General features: G+C 41.2%; 1 protein-coding gene across 1 annotated transcript in view; it reads left to right on the top strand.

The window, feature by feature from the left end:
- Positions 1–13,636: 13,636 nt before the first annotated feature.
- The window catches only part of RRP15 (ribosomal RNA processing 15 homolog), a 38,978-nt gene continuing 37,753 nt past the window's right edge, over positions 13,637–14,861 (top strand). The window contains exon 1 of the mRNA XM_008685672.2: positions 13,637–13,823. Coding sequence (XP_008683894.1) covers positions 13,679–13,823 — 145 coding nt within the window. The 5' untranslated portion in view covers positions 13,637–13,678. The remainder of the gene's footprint in view (positions 13,824–14,861) is intronic.

Raw genomic sequence — 14,861 nt, 5'->3', positions numbered from 1 at the left:
ATGTATTTATTACCCCATCTAGTGGATTTCATTAACAATCTCATTATGCCCACCCTCACACAGTACAAGCCTTTTCCCATCAGTAAAAGAAGGAACAAAAGGTCATAGCTTTCCTGCAACTTCTATACACTAATTAGAGAGACCCTTTATGAGGTAGGGCTGAACATAATTGGGTTATTACTGAATCCCACTACAAAATAAAAAATATACAATTTTATTCTTGTTGGTTTTCCTGTGAGTGAGATGCAGATCATCAATGGATATTCAAAGGGTAATGAGAATATTACTGATGGGTTTTCCAAATGTGAGATTCCAGCTCCAGGGATTCCATTAATATTCCTCATATTAAAGAACCTATTGGACAGGTGGCCATTTGGGACCTGCTCCTGATTCAAAGCAATTCTAAATATCTACTTTAACAGTTGTGAACCTTATTCAATGGCAAGTTCAGGATATAATATTGATGCTCAGAGGAAAACTCTTTCCTTCAGAAAGTCATCAAAGTGTCGCTAAAGCCAGCAGTGTTCCATGAACAACTTAATAAGACCTCTTCAAAAAAGCCTGTGTGTAAATACACATAATAACAAAACCAGTGGTACCATTTCAACCTATATGTAAAGGTTTGGATTAAGACATCTGAATCTGGTCTCAAGTCACTGAGAGAACCACTTGCTTCATGGAGACACCTATTCTGGAGGTGAATCTAGCTACTAATTTCTATTGCAAATCTTAACACTCTTCATCCATTTATTTTTTCTCCTATGCAATGACAAGGCCCTAGTGCAATGAGTTTGGTGCAGTGAAAGCCCAATGTTGTCTAGTTTCCTTCTTAAGAAAATTAAATTTCATGTTTTCCACTTTGATACAAGTAAGTCCATTTGAAATGACAAAATGAAAAAAGCTTGAAAGAAAAATTAGGAAACAAGTAGGCAATGTGCTGTAGCTTACTTCAAAAGTATTTGTTATAATAATGGCCATTTTTTTCATTTCTTGTGGTAACGACTATAACGGGTTGATAAAACACATGACCATACCCATTTTTTTTTTAAAGAAAATTCTATCAATACCACAACAACTTCCCAAGGTATTGGAGTACAAGGAACTAGAAAGTTAATGTTTAATTAGAGAGTGAAAAAGGCAACCTTGTTAGCCATGGAGAAGCAACAGGGCACAGAAGGAAGAACACAGAGCTAAAAGTCAGTCAAGCACATGGGTGCTGGACAGCTCCTCATCCTGCGTGGCCTTGAGAACATCTCAACCAACCCGAGTCTCTTTTATTGAAGGCCTTGTCAAGCATTAAAATTCTATGATTAAAAAGAAATGGAACCCACAGGATTGCCTATTTTTTTTTAACCCACTATGACTTCATATGGCCATGAGAGGCAACAGAAAATTTAACTCCTTGATCACGAATGAACCATTTGTCTTCTGGTTGATATGTTCCCTAATCTCTTTCTCAACTTGGGAGCTCCCTCTCCTGACTCACTACATATAGTGATCATTTTCTGTCCATATCCAGGATCATTCTGAAAACAGAAATGTTTTTCTCACACCACTAGGACCAAGTATTCAGACCAAGATTGGTAGGTTAGACAAATCTCTCCACTGTCTAAACATCAAGCTTCCTGTTATTACCCATCTGTGAAGCAGAGATTCGGGAAACAGAATCCATGTTTTCTTAGACAAAGAAGGCTGAGGGGGCAATGGTGTGCTGGGCTGCATGCTGAGCCCATGTTTTAATCCCAGCAAGCCTAACCAATACTCATAAATTCAATAAGAAATAAATCACTGAAAAATCTGTAGGGTAACAACATTGGTGCTCAGTGCTTAACATCCCCAGGTGCTGAAGGGAAAGAAGGTTTCAGTGCTAGCAGTAGTGCAGTGAAATGGCAGAAAATCTCATGACAAAAATCCTCATGTCATAACATTTAGTAGAGAAGTAGTACATACAGCTGTGATCCAAATCATATTTAAATATAAATAAATGTGTTTTTTCTCTTTTTTTTAAGATGTTATTTATTTAAGAGAGAGAGAAAGAGCACGAGCATGAGCAGGGGTGCAGAGGGAGAGGGAGAAGCAGGCTCTCAGCTCAGCAGAGAGTCTGATGCAGGGCTCGATTCCAGGACCCAGAAATCATGACCTGAGCCGAAGACAGATGCTTAACTGACTGAGTCACCCAGGAGTCTCTGTATTTTTTTTTTAATGTATCTTTTTCAAAATTCTTACAGTGAAAATTTATTAATTTACTGTAAAGAATACAAAAAATTCAAAAAAAATGAAAATTAAAAGAAAATATAACAAATTCGATTTTGAAAAATGGAAATATTTAGCAAATCTAGGTAACTTGAGAAATTACTTAAGTTTTAATTTTAATTTTTATTTTATTTACTCATTATTTTAAAATTATTTATTTATTTATTTATTTATTTAAAAATTATATCCATATATTGATGACTTTATCTTGATGTGCCAAAAATTTACATGCTTTGGCTAAGCACAGAAAAGATGGGTATTATTGCATTCCAATGCTCTCTCTCTCTTCTTTTCGGTAGGGGGAGGAGGATTTTGTGACTTAATAGGTCTAATTAGAAGCAAGAACCTCAGTATCCCTACCGTCAGTCTCACAGTACTTAGCATTATTTGAACAATCATCTACACTGTTTTATTGTGCAATTAACAAAAATGAGGGGGATGGCTTTAAAATAATTAGTTTACAAACGTTATGTCTTTGCAGATAAAGCTGAACGTGGTTTTCTTTTCTGAAAGAAAAGTTGGTGTTGGCGTTGGTGAAATGACAAGTACAGAGTCAATAAAAGCAGAGCAAATACAAAAGTCTATGTACAGTACAATTCTATTTATAAGAAATTCTAGAAAAGGGAACACCCTGTGTCAGAAAGCATATCAGTTGATGCCAGGAGCTGGTGGTGGGCTGAGGGAATCTAATACGAGGGGACACAAGGGAAATTTAGGGTGAGGAGATTATTCTATATCCTGATGATTGTGGTGGTAACACAGGTTTATAAAATTACAAGCATTCAACAAACTAGAATGGGTGCATCTAGAATTGGTCATATTTTAGTGTATGTAAATAATACCTTAACAAACATAAAAGAGGGAGAGAATGGGCAAGCCTTGCCTAGACCTATTCATTTGAGGCAAGACCTTAGTAAGTTTCTAGAAAGAAGGCAAATGGCAGCATTTACCATACATGGTAAGAGTTCCATAAGAGGATCCCTAAGAGGATCGTTACCTAACATTTTTCTGGTTTATTTCTTGGTTAGTCAATAGGATTTTTTGCCTATCCACTCCCACAAAAATATTATCTCTATAAGAAGAATGCCTTCATTTGTCTTCTTCTTAGCTGTAGCTTAAATATCTTAAACATATAGAATACTGTCTGGCATTAAAAAAAGTAGCCCAAAGTATGTCCTGACTGATTAAAATAAATGAATACATAAGATAATTTCAGGTCCCAGTTGGGCTATGGAGATTCCTTATGATAACTATGGTTTTCAGTTAACATTTGCCTGAACTAAATATTTCCTGTAAGGTGAGTATGGAGAATAATTTTGAGACATTAATTTGTGTTTTGCTCTCTACTCTCTCCTTCTTTTCCAGTTGTGCGCAGACAACTAGGCTTTTGTCTTTATATTGACCCTGGGACTCTTGCAGGATGGTAAACAAGGTATTTGAAATCTGTTGCTCCTCACGTCTTTGTCAGATCACGCATTTATTCTAAGAGATTGTGTGTCCCAGGGGTGTTGGGGAAAGTAGGGAATACTTTTAAGAATAACAATGGAAGGGGGCGCTTGGGTGGCGCAGTCCTTAAGCGTCTGCCTTTGGCTCAGGGCGTGATCCCGGTGTTCTGGGATCAAGCCCCACATCAGGCTCCCTGCTCTGCTGGGAGCCTGCTTCTTCCTTTCCCATTGCCCCTGCTTGTGTTCCCTCTCTCGCTGGCTGTCTCTCTCTCTCTGTCAAACAAATAAATAAATAAATAAATAAATAAATAAATAAAATCTTTAAAAAAAAAATAACAATGGAGGGAAGAGGAATTTCCTGGGAACTGGCAGCCAGGAGAGGTGGGTTACTCCAAGCCCGCAGCAGGGAGGCCACACCGTGTGAAAAGCAGCCCCTGTCAGACCATCAGACCAACTTCCCCAGTTGGGATCGTCCTCCCTAGACTGCCATGGGATTTCATGCTCGTACAGTGAGGTCAGATCTACCAAGGACTGGACTTTGGGTTGTATCTGACTTTTGCTCACCTTCCATAACTGATAATCAGATGAACTCCATCATTATTCGTATCCTTGTTTTCCTCAGTTACCACCTCCAGAACATCCCTTTTCACCATCATCACCCATCTTTCACAAGATACTTGCCCCGTGCTTCTTGGAAGATCCCTCAGCTGATCCAGGCTCTCTACTCCCCGCCCTTTCAAACACTTTTACTCTGCTCTATTCCAGACAGAAGCTGTTATCAGCAAACTCTCTACATTTTTAACCTCTTCTCTCAGGATTCTTTCCACATCCTTGTTTAATTGGAACTTGGCTGACTTTAAAGTTTCTCAGGAATGCTGGTTTTTCTTTTTCCATCTATACCTAAAGTAACCCAAGAGTTCTTTACATTCCTCTTTGCCACCCTTGCTTCTCTTCTTGTAAAAACACATCGTCCTGAAATGTCTGCTCTCTACTCACCTTACTGTGTCACCCTCCCTTCCGAATCTCAACACCATATTCAGTAGAGATATTAGCACCTGCTATGACCATTGGTTCCTTCAACCTCCACATCAAACTGTGGCTCCCAGTCTCACTGTGCATCAGAATCAACCGGGGGTGGTGGAGGGTGGGGGGGTTCTTAAAAAATTCCAGTGCTGACACCCTATCTCCAGAGATTTAGATTTCGTGACTCTGGAATAGGAGTTGACTCTTAGCAGAAAGCAGATCTTCCACCTCAACCCACTCCTATCCACCCCACAAAAACAGGCAAAAGTGCTCCAACTCTCCTGCCAAAAAGATGGAAAGCAGATTTAACTCTAGACCTGAGCTTTTAATGAAATCATGAGGGTTGTGAAAAAGGAGGTGGGACATTAGATGGTGTGTTTATTTGGGGACATCTGGGAGAGCCTGGAGTCATTCATTTATTCACTTAATAAGTATTTATTAAGCGTCTAAAAAAACTAAACGAAACAAAAAAACCTATGCAATTATTTTTAGGTGCTCCATACCGGGAGGCATTTCTCTGCACATATGGTCTGCCATATTGCTGGAAACTGGAGTCTTTGCTTATTTGCTAGTCCCTTCTGCCAGGGCTTTTTTTCCAGTCATTCCACTGACCTCTTGACAAATTTCCTCGTAATGACCTCTTTGAAAATATCTAATAGACACATTCCTGACCTCACCTAGCTTGACCTCACAACAGTATCTAACAAAGATGATGCTTGCTTCCTTTTTGAAACACTTTCCTCTCTTGCTTTCCTAATTTCCTCATTGTTTCTACTTTCTGGCTGTACATTTTCATACATTCACTTCTTACCTCTAAATACCAGAGTTCCTGCCGACTGGATTATGGCCTCTTTTTTCTCTTCTTCCTGGAAAACCTCATTCATGCCTGAGCATTAAAAACCACCAAGATGATGCTGTCAAATTTTATACCCCGATCTCGAGCCTGGACTCTCTCTTGAGATCTGGCTATTTAGTCAACATTTTTACCTAGATATCAAGATCTTAAACCTAACAAGTTCAAATAGAAACGATCTTTCCCACAAAGCTGGTCTTCCCCAGCCTTCCCCATATGAGCAAATGGCATCATCATCTACCAAGTTGTTAAGTAAAAAAATCTAGGCACAATATTTTATTCCCTTACTTCCTGTGTTCATTCAATCCATCAACAACTGTTTGTTTCCACATCTAAAATATACTCTTAATACGTCCTTCTGAATTTATTTCCGCCCTATTCTAAGCCACCATGGTCTCTCACATAGAGTTTACAGTAACCTCCTAACTGGTCTGAGCATTTATACTCTGACCCCGACAGTTTCCAACAGAACTAAAGGGGCCATTGAGATATGAGTTCTGATCCTGTTATTACAGTGTCAAAATAGTAGCATGACGGGGTGCCTGGGTGGTTCAGTTGGTTAAGTGTCTGCCTTTGGCTCAGTCTCAGGGTCCTGGGATTGAGCTCCACGTGGGGCTCCCCGCTCAGTGGGAAGTCTGCTTGTCCCTCTCCCTCTTCACCTCCCCCTCCTCATGCTCTCGCTCTCTCTCTCTCAAATAAATACATAAAATCTTTTTAAAAAATGGTACCATGACTCCTCATTTCTCTTGGGATAAAGCTGAATGTTTGCCATGACCTACATGGATATGCTTGATCTGACCCCGTCTTACCCCTGTTACCTCACCATGTGCTACACGTCTCCTGCTCACTGTGTTCTACTCCCGCTGGCTTTTGTTTCTCAAAGGAGCTTGTTTCCTTCTTCTGAAAATATTTCCCCAGTTTGCCACATGGCCATCTCAATCACACCATTCATTTCCCAGCTCAAATGTCATCTCCTTAGAGTTTCTCTGACCTCTCTCCAAAGTATCTCACTTTAGCCATCCCCTTATTCCAAACCATTCTTTATCACGTTACCTCGTTTTATTATCTTCCTGACACATCACTAGCTGCAGCTATTTATTTCATTTTTCATTTACGTATTACCTATGTTTCACTCACATAGAAGGTAAGCATCATAAGAACAAGGATCTTGTCCATCTCGTTAGGAATCCCTAGTGCCTAATGCAGAACATGGCACGTAGTAAGGGCTCATTAAATATTTGATGAATAAATGACATGTCTAAGAAGTCTTAACCCTAGGACTTTGCCATTTCACAAATAGTCACCAATCTTGGATGATGTGGCTGATCAACTCTGGAAGATGAAAGAAAAAGGCCCAGTTCTTAAGGCCTCTTACAGCTGTGTCACTGGTCTACTAGGGACACATAGGTCAAATTCAACTGTCACAATGGGAAAGAAGTTCCTTGTATACAATTAGGATGCATTTTCTTAGCAGAAATGTGAATCTAAAAGTCTGGAAGGATCAAAGTAGTCTGCTTTTCTCTTCTGTTTGCTTGATCATTCAGAAATGTTGGGCAACTCCTGTCACTGTTGATGAATACTGTCTAAAGGACTGTTAACTCCCATAGCGAGGTGAATTTTTAATGGAAAGGTTTTATGCAAGGTGGAATATGTCTCCTTGATGCATGATAGTACCTGTCTTACTAATGCAGGCTCTGAGACCAGGAGTCCAAGAGTAATTTGTTCAAATGAAATAAAGCCTATTACTCTTGCCAGTACCTCCCGTTCTGTTGTTTAACACCAACCAGATGATGTAATCTGTTCCTTTCTTGTTTACAGGGATGTTTCTAAAAATGCAATCAAACATTGCCTCAGTCTGGTTAGGAATAATGAGGCTACTGCCTGCGTCTTAATTGTATCATAAGCATAAGTTCAGCGCTAGAGGAAAGTAACGATAAAGAGGAGAGCTGTCCTCTTTTGAAGGATGTTCCAAAGGATTCAAAAACATGTATCCTTAAAAATATAGATTGTAAGATTCAGAAGCAGCCAATGAACAAAAGGAGTCTAGAAAACTTGAACTTTGGAGGTAGTTCTACTTTTCCTTAAGAGAGCAAAATTCCCTGGTCTGTGAGAAAAGGGAGGTCTAGTTATTTGCTCTCTAATGGATTTCAAAAGTCTTAAGACACACATGAAAGATTATTACTAGTAATTTCTTCTGTCCTAAAGGTCAATATCCAGAGGAGATGCAGAACGCCATACACTCAGAGGCATCTAAATCTGTGAGTCCTCATTGCCCACAAAGGAAGGCTATCCACTTTGCTGTGTTCATAACCTGTCGACACACAAAAATTTATGTTCATCTTTATATTCTCTCCACTCTGTTACTACTTAAAAAAATAGAGTTTGGAAAAAAATCACATTATTAGTATTAGTATTATTAATTTTAAATTATTAATGCTATTAAATATCTTTGCATTTTAATCTTGAATCATGGATTTCAAATCAATGGGAATGATTTGGAAAAACAAAGACTACTTGGAAATTTATTCCACAATAGCCTAGAAATGTAGGCTGAAAAGATTTCTAAGTTTATTTAGTTCAGGCCCTTCACCTTTAAGTCTGAGAAAACAGAAACACCTTTACCTTTTCAAAGGTAAAGCAAGTGGACAAAGGTCACACAGTGTATGGAGTGCAATGATTTTTGGATGCAAGGAGCAGAAAACTTGACTTATTACAAACCTACCGAGACAATGATCTACGTTACGTTACTACTGATAATAGGAAGGACAGATACAGGACGGGAGTACTAGTTTTCTAAGTCTGTCATGACAAAAATACCACAGATTGTGCGGCTTAAACAACATAAATTTATTTTCTCACCATGCTCGAGGCTGCAAGGTGCCAGCGGGCTTGGTTTCTCCCGAGGCTTCTCTCTTTGGCTTATAGATGGCTACCTTCTCATGTGTCCTCCTGGGGCAGTTTCTCCATGTACACACCTGCCTGGTGTCTCTTCCTTTTCTTTTAAAAACACCAGTCTTAACGCATTGAGACCCACCCATAGGATCTCATTGAACTTTAATTACCTCTTTTAAGGCCCTATGTCCAAATAGAGTCACATCGCTGTTGGGGTTTCAACATAAGAACTTAGGGGAGCACAGTTCAGTCCCTAACGTGGGTTTTAACCTCTGGTGATTTAGTAGCTCAATGATATTATTAAAGTTCAAGAAACTGCCAACTTGTTTTCCAAGTGGTTTTACATTTTGTTAAGCAGTGTATGAGAGTTCCAGTTGTTCCACATTTTCACCAATATTTGGTATGGTCAGTCTTCTTAATGTTAGTCACTCTGAAAGGTGTGTGCTCACTGGGGCTTTAATTTACATTTCTTTAGTGACTAATGATGCTGAACACTTCATGTGTTAATTTGTTATTGGTACATCTTCGATGAAGTGCCAGCTTAAATCTTTTCCCATTTTAAAAATTGGGTTTTGTTTTGTTTTTTAAAGATGGAGTTTTCAGAGTTATTTCTATATTCTGGGCATAATCCTTTATCAGACATATGCTTCTTAAATATTTTCTCCAAGTGTGTGGCTTGCCTCTTCCTTCCTTCCTTCCTTCCTTCCTTCCTTCCTTCCTTCCTTCCTTCCTTCCTTCCTCCCTTTCTCCCTCCCTCTTCCTTCTTTCTTTCTTTCTTTCTTTCTTTCTTTCTTTCTTTCTTTCTTTCTTTCTCTCTCTCTTTCCTTCCTTCCTTCCTTCCTTCCTTCCTTCCTTCCTTCCTTCCTTCTAATTAACTTTATTTTTAGAGCAGTTTTGGGTTCACAGCAAACCTGAGGGGAAGGTACACAGAGTTCCCATATACCCCCTTCCCCACACTGTAGAGGTTCCCCTATTATCAACTGGCTGGCAGAGGGGCTACATTTGTCACAGCTGATGAACTACATCGACACATCAAAATCACGCAAAGGCCATAGTTCACATTGTGTTCTTCATTTTTGATGTTATGCAATGTGTGGATTTGGATAAATGTAAAATAACATGTATCCATCATTATAGCATCAGACAGAGTATTCTCACTGCCCTAAAAATCTCCCCTGTGTTCTATTCATCTCCCTCCACCCTGCCTATCTCTCACCCCTGGGGACCACTGTCTTCATAGTTTTGCCTTTTCCAGAATATCATGAAGTTAGAATCATATAGTATGTAGCTTTTTCACAACAGTTTGCGCCTCTGCTTTCTGATAGAAACTTTATGGTTGCATGTTCTACATTTAGGTCTATTTCATTTTGAGTCCATTTTTATATATGGTGTGAGGTATGAAATGAAGAACAGGTTTTTTGCATACGGATATCCAATTGGTCCAAAAACAGTGGTTGGAAATACTATTCTTTCTCTGCTGAATTGACTTTGTCCCTTTGTTGAGAACCAGTTTTCCATATAAGTGTGTGTCTATTTCCTGACTTTCTGTTCTGTTCGTTTGATCGATTTGTCTACCTTGATGGCAATACTACACTGCTTTGATTATTATAGGCTTATGATAATAAGTTTTGAAATCAGATAGTGCTAGTCCTTCAACTTTGCTCTTCTTTTTCATAGTTTTTTATTTTCCTATTTTAGGTTCTTTCTTTTTTTTTTTTTTAAAGATTTTATTTATTTATTCATTCGACAGAGATAGAGACAGCCAGCGAGAGAGGGAACACAAGCAGGGGGAGTGGGAGAGGAAGCAGGCTCCCAGCGGGAGAGCCTGATGTGGGGCTCGATCCCATAACGCCAGGATCACTCCCTGAGCCGAAGGCAGACGCTTAACCACTGTGCCACCCAGGCGCCCCAAGGTTCTTTGAATTTTCATACGAATTTTAAGATCAACTTGTTGATTTCTACATAAGAGTCTGCTAGAATTTTGATTGGGATTGCACTGAATCTGTATACCAATTTGGGAAAAATTGCTAACATTATTGAGTCTTCTGACCCATGAATGTGGTATAGGTCTCCAATTTGGAAGGAAAGCACCCAACGAAGGAGACCGTCACCAATCTCACACGCATAACTGAGGTCCAGACCCTGATGGAAAGGGCATAGCACCGGCACACTGGTGCTGAGCCAGCAAAACTTGCGGGAAATCTACCCTCCAGAACTTCCTGGAAATTGATGGCCTTTAAGGTGCCAGAGAAAGTTGTTTGTGGGTAGGTACCCTGCTAGCAGTCCTCTGCTATGAGACTACATGAGGGGGTTGGCCAGGGAAAGGTGCTGGCCACGGGGTGCTACTGACCACTGTGCATTGCGGAAAGCAGAGGCTGGAGAGGCTACCTGTCCTAGAGGAGTTTGGGGCTGGAGAAGCTACAGCAGGAGTCTGCACGGAGACCACACTAGAACCAGGAAGATGGCTCCTCCTCTTACAATGTCATTCTAGTGCCCTCTACTGACAAGCTTAACAACCTGTTGGTAGCCAAAAAAAAAAAAAAAAAAAAAAAAAAAAAAATTCAAGGACCACCTGTATTTTCACAGAGCAGCCAAAAAGGGTGAATGTGGCAGAGAGGTAAAAAGCTGACAGCTATCATGGGTATGTTTATACAAGTGCTCATATATGGGTGCCTGGGTGGCTCAGTCAGTTAAGCACTGGACTCTTGATTTCAGCTCAGCTCATGATGTCAGGATCATGAGATTGAGCCTCATTGGGCTCCTTGCTGAGTGTGGAGCCTGCTTAAGATTCTCTCTTTCTCTATCTCCCTCTGCCCCTCCCCATCCCATTCTTAAAAAAAATGCTCATATAAACATCTAGGTGACTTTGGTTATTTCCACAATACCTGGACATTCTATTTGCAAGCCTTTCAATTATCTTAGTTCATTGTAAGGGCAGAGATTTCTTTCTTTCTTTCTTTCTTTTTTTCTAATTTATGTATTCCAGTGCTTGCCAGAAATTTCCATTGTCTGTTCTTAGCACATACGTGTTAATGCTCAAGGGCAACAGTCTGAGTAGGCAACATAGCTCAGTGGTTGAACAGACCCTGGAGCAGACTACTTAGGTTTGAACATGATTCTGCCACTTACTGGCTGTGACCTTGAGCAAGTATTCCATCTCTTGTGTGCTTCAGCTTCCTCATCTTCATAATAGGAACAATAATAACTAACACACTTGCTAATTGTGAAGATTAAATACGTTAATACAGGAATCTCCCATTTAATAGTAGCAATCCCTTTCTGAAAATCAGATTTCTGCAGGAAAATCTGGAGCCTATTTTATGTTACTTTAAAAAAGAAAAATTTGAATGAATAATAATTAACCAATTCTGCCCCTCCAGCAACTTTTTAAATTGCAGCTAAACATAGTAAATCTCTACTTATAAATAAACCATCATATTTTTTTAAGAGGGAGGGGGTGAAGTGGGGGAAGGGCAGAGGGAGAGAGAGTATCCCAAGCCAGCCCACCCTCAGGGCAGAGCCTGAGGGTGGGCTGGATCTCACCACCCTGAGGTCATGATCTGAGCCCCTATCAAGAGTCCTATGCTTAACGGATTGAGCCACCCAGACTCTCCAAGATAAACCATCATATTAAGTTGTAACTTGCTCAGAACATCACTCCTGATCTTCAATAATATTAACAAATGGTACTTCCTATGCCAGACAGCCTCCTTTTCACTGTCATCATTTTTCTCTCTCACATTTTCTTCCTTCTCTACAATTTTCTTCAATGCTTTCCCAATTTTGTTTTGAACTCAGTGTATAACGCAGGCCAAAACGAGGGTTAAGTATGACAGTCAGCAGGGCACAGGTTCAACACTAAGAGGCAATGTTAGATGGACACTTAGCAGGATTGTGAGAACTTCTGCCCTCCCCCCACCCAATATCCTAAGGGGCATCTCCAGACACACTTCTCGTGTTGACAATACTTGTACTTTTCAAAAGATTTATGCTGGAATTTGATCCTTATCAATTGTATTTGGAATGTTAACATTTCCTGCACTGTTAAAAACAAAACAGTTGTTTTGTTTTAAAATGAATCGACTTTGGTTTCTGTCAATACAAATCCCCGCCCCGCCCCCCCTCCCCCCCCCAGCAGCAGCTGGAATGTGTGGGATTGAGCAATTCGTACTCCTTTACAGATTTTAGGTACTAAAAACCAAGAAACATCTACCAGGAAAACACCAAGTTTAGGGAAGTCCTTTAGGATACGTCTGGCCAACAGAACATGATGTAAAGGTTTGCTGTATTATTAGCCTGACTTTGTCAATAGTTGTATTGTCATTCCTTAATTCACTCCTTCCCAAAATATTTTTTGATCTTCTCTGGACCAACTTTGACAGCCTTAGGGGTAGAATGGTGAATAAAATATGACCCCTCCTTTCAAGGAGTCAACAGATGGGGAAAATGGTAGGGGCAGATTAGGGTAACTGCCCGGAGGGGCTGCGGGTCAGAGGCCGGCCTCAGGGAGGAGCTGCCCTGGAGGGAGGCAGGAGCACCGCGTGGAAGCCAGAGATCCGCAAGCCAGGTCAGCCCTGCGCGGCCGGGGCCAGAGCTAGGTCCCAGGTAGAAGCAGCCGGGCTGGACCGGTTCCACCCAAACCCGGGGGAATAAAGCGACATTCTATTCGTTTTGCTATTGGAAGCCACGGAAAGGGTTAATCAGAGGGAGATTATGCGATAAAGTTTTTAGGAAAGATCTTGTGTGTTGCGTTGTGAATCTTGATACTTTGGTACTTGGGAAGAGGGGATGACATTCTCGTATTCTCATTATAGACGCCGCACGCGCTTTCCTGGCCTCCCGGGGGCAGGCGCGGCTAGGGGGCCGGTAAGGGACCTTGGAGGAACAGCCTAAACCAACATTCGTAAAGGCAGCACAGAAGGGAAGCGGGCGTAGGTCGGAAATCGAAGTGGACGGCTCCGGGTTGCGGCAGCGGTCCAGGGCCAGGGCGAGCTGGCCGAGGAGTCGGCTGAGAACCTCCATTCACTGGAGCGGACTTCTCGTAGAGACGCCCACTACTTCGACCTCCCTCCAATTCACATTCCTAGGCTCCAGCCCCTGAACTCCGGGCTAGATGCCCCGCCCCGGAACCTTGTGTTGCCGGAACTAAAAGCCGAAGTTCCTTTTGGTACCACCGGTCGCAACTCTTACGGGTTGCTTCCGGTAAGGAAACATGGCCGCGGCCGTTGGGGACTCACGTGTGGGTGCAGGGAAAAAGCTGAAAAATTCACTTAGGAAGAAAAAGAAGATGAAAATGGTAGCAAGGGCAGTAGCTTCGGAGTTGGAAGATGAGGGCAAAGACGCTGCCGACAGTGGAGGTAACGTACTAGGGTTGAGCTTTGACTGCTGAAAAGAAAGGCCGGGTTGAATTCGCGGGAAGCAGGGGATGCGATTGGCTTTGCTGCTAGTTTTATCTCGGGTGGCATCGAAGGGGCGACTTTGGCCCAGTGAGAAGGCTTGGAGGTGGTGTTTAGGGAAGGGACGCTTTGAACTTCCACATTCTTTTACTAGGCATTTTCACCGTCACTGTTACTGATTACAACGGATGAAACTGGCGCTGTTGACAGCAACAAAAAGGTTACAATGATAGAAGGCAAAAGGACGGGGGATATTTAAAATTACAAGGGTGGGAAAGGTTTCTTAGGGAACGAGGAGCAAAAGTCCAAAAAAGCTAAGAGGAAGATGGGTGGTATACTTGACTTCTCTTGTGTGGTAGGTGCGTGACTCTGGGAGTTAGAGACCTGATAGCAATGAGTGAAAGAAGAGGACGTGGTTAAAGTAGAATAAATAAAAGTATCAGTTATCTCTCGGAGAAGCTTGTTAAAAGAAGGAAAGATATTTTGAGGCCTTCAGCCACAATGTGACCATGCTGCTCCTCTTTACCAACATTATTGGCATTAGCTTCTTAGGTTACAAGGAATTGCAGACGACCCGTGACCTTCTACTGTCCAGTTATTGCTCCTTAGTACTAGCTAGAGCTTTGTAATAGCCAGAACTATTCTTTTATAATCTACCTCAGATCATGTGAGTTATCTGCTCAAGGTGGTCCGGTGGCTTCCCATCTCAGGTTAACATCCAGAGTCCTTAGACTGTATGATGTTGTTTTTTTTCTCTCACAGTTTTCTACTCTGTCCCCTATTAAATACTAACTGTAATCTAGCCACATTGATATCCTTGGGGTTTAACACATAAAACAGGCTCCCACACCAGGGTTTCATCGCTGGCTTCACTGCCTAAAGTATTTTTCAAATGCTTACATGGCTTTCTCCCCCTAACTTCCTTCAGTCTCGGATCCAGTGCTTTATCTGCAAGACTTGACCCTGATCACCCTATCTAATGTACCACCACTGCTCTTC

Source organism: Ursus maritimus, unplaced genomic scaffold (genome assembly GCF_017311325.1).
Source record: "Ursus maritimus isolate PB19 unplaced genomic scaffold, ASM1731132v1 scaffold_2, whole genome shotgun sequence".
NCBI lineage: Eukaryota > Metazoa > Chordata > Mammalia > Carnivora > Ursidae > Ursus > Ursus maritimus.
This window is presented reverse-complemented; position numbering and strand designations above follow the sequence as displayed.